This window comes from Miscanthus floridulus, chromosome 17 (genome assembly GCF_019320115.1).
Source record: "Miscanthus floridulus cultivar M001 chromosome 17, ASM1932011v1, whole genome shotgun sequence".
In the NCBI taxonomy this organism is placed as follows: domain Eukaryota; kingdom Viridiplantae; phylum Streptophyta; class Magnoliopsida; order Poales; family Poaceae; genus Miscanthus; species Miscanthus floridulus.
Genome location: NC_089596.1, coordinates 55,218,425 through 55,220,079, shown reverse-complemented (window position 1 = coordinate 55,220,079; position 1,655 = coordinate 55,218,425). Strand labels below are relative to the sequence as shown.

The following is a 1,655-nucleotide window of genomic DNA, read 5'->3' as shown; positions in this document are numbered from 1 at the left end:
CTATCTTTCTTCAAGCTCCTCAAGGCCTCCGAGCACTTTTCCTGGTCGGACGAGGCAGACTCAGCTTTTGAGCAGCTCAAAGTGTTCTTAACAAAGCTGCCGATCATGACAGCGCCAAGACCAGATGAGACTCTGCTAATATACATCGCCGCCACTTCTCATGTCGTGAGCACAGCTATTGTCGTCAAACGCGAAGAGGCCAGGCACGCTTATAAAGTACAACGTCCGGTTTACTTCATCAGCGAGGTACTTAATGAGCCCAAAACTCGTTATCCTCAGGTACAAAAGCTGTTATACGCCATTCTTATTACGTCGTGCAAACTCTGACACTACTTCGAATACTATAAGATCATCATGGTCACTGAGTTCCCTCTAGGGGACATTCTCCGCAACAAAGAGGCCAATGGCCGCATCATTAAATGGGCTGTTGAGCTCGACACCTATTCCATCGAATTCAGAAGCAGACCTACCATTAAGACACAGGCGCTTGCTGACTTCGTTGCTGAATGGACCAAGATCCAAGAGCCCATCTCCGCTGCTTGCCCCAAACACTGGGTGTTGTACTTCGATAGCACCCTTAACATCAATGGTGCTGGTGTGGGCATTCTGTTCATCACGTCGACCAAGGATAAGCTACGTTATGTTCTCCGGATACACTTCCCGACCTCCAACAATGCTGCGGAATACGAAGCGTGTCTCCATGGTCTTCGTATAGCCGTCAAGCTCGGCGTCAAACGCCTCATGGTGTATGGGGACTCTGCGCTAGTTATCAACCAGCTCAACAAGGACTGGTCCTATTCCAATGAGAAGATGGATGCTTACTGTGCAGAAATTAGAAAGCTTGAAGGAAAATTCTACGGCATCGAGTATCACCACGTGGTACGTGACCAAAATCAACTCGCCGACCACTTATCCAAGCTAGGTTCTTCTCATGCCATGATCCCACCGGGGGTCTTCGTTCAAGATCTCCTAGCGCCATCCATCAAAGAAGATAAGGAAGTCAAAGAGGTTCCCCCTACCGAGCAGTTGATACTTGCGGTACCTTCACCGGTCGCCGATTGGAGGGAGCAATTCATCAAGTACCTCACCAGCACCGAGGTACCCACAGACAAGGTTGAAACTAAACTCCTAGTTCGTCAAAGCAAGCTTTACATGCTGGTGGATGGCAGCTTGATGAGGAAAAGTGCCAAGGAAGGGATACTGCAGAAATGCATCACCCAAGAGGAGGGAGTCAAGCTACTTCTCGAAATTCACTCTGCTAACTGCGGCAACCATGCGGCCTTGAGAACACTAGCCGGTAAGGCTTTTTGAGCTAGTTTTTATTGGCCCACAACCATCACTGATGCAGAAGACCTCGTCCGATGTTGTGAAGGATGTCAATTCTTTGCTAAGTAAATACATGTGCCGACGCAAGAGCTGTAAACCATTCTAGCTTCCTAGCCCTTCGCATGCTGGGGACTGGACATGATTGGGCCTTTCAAGCCAGCACCAGGTGGTTTCTGGTACATATATGTCACCATTGATAAGTTCTCCAAGTGGATTGAATATAAACCGCTTGTCTCGACTACTGCAAAGAAGGCAGTTGAGCTCTTCGAAGATATCATCCACAGATTTGGTCTACCAAACAACATCATCACCGATCTCGGAACTATGTT

At 48.3% G+C, this 1,655-nt stretch overlaps 1 protein-coding gene across 1 annotated transcript; it reads left to right on the top strand.

Annotated features, from left to right (window-relative positions):
• The first annotated feature begins 354 nt into the window (after positions 1-354).
• On the top strand, positions 355-1,262 carry LOC136515636 (uncharacterized). Its single transcript, XM_066509168.1, has 2 exons — positions 355-879; positions 1,170-1,262. Exons 1-2 carry the CDS (start codon positions 355-357, stop codon positions 1,260-1,262), a joined length of 618 nt encoding a protein of 205 aa, XP_066365265.1.
• The last annotated feature ends 393 nt before the right edge of the window (positions 1,263-1,655 follow it).

Excerpts from the sequence above, each read along its gene's own strand:
- LOC136515636 (XM_066509168.1), top strand. The coding sequence starts at position 355 with ATGGTCACTGAGTTCCCTCTAGGGGACATTCTCCGCAACAAAGAGGCC. Across the intron at positions 880-1,169 it reads GCATCGAGTATCACCACGTG|CTTGATGAGGAAAAGTGCCA; the intron begins GTACGTGACCAA and ends GGTGGATGGCAG.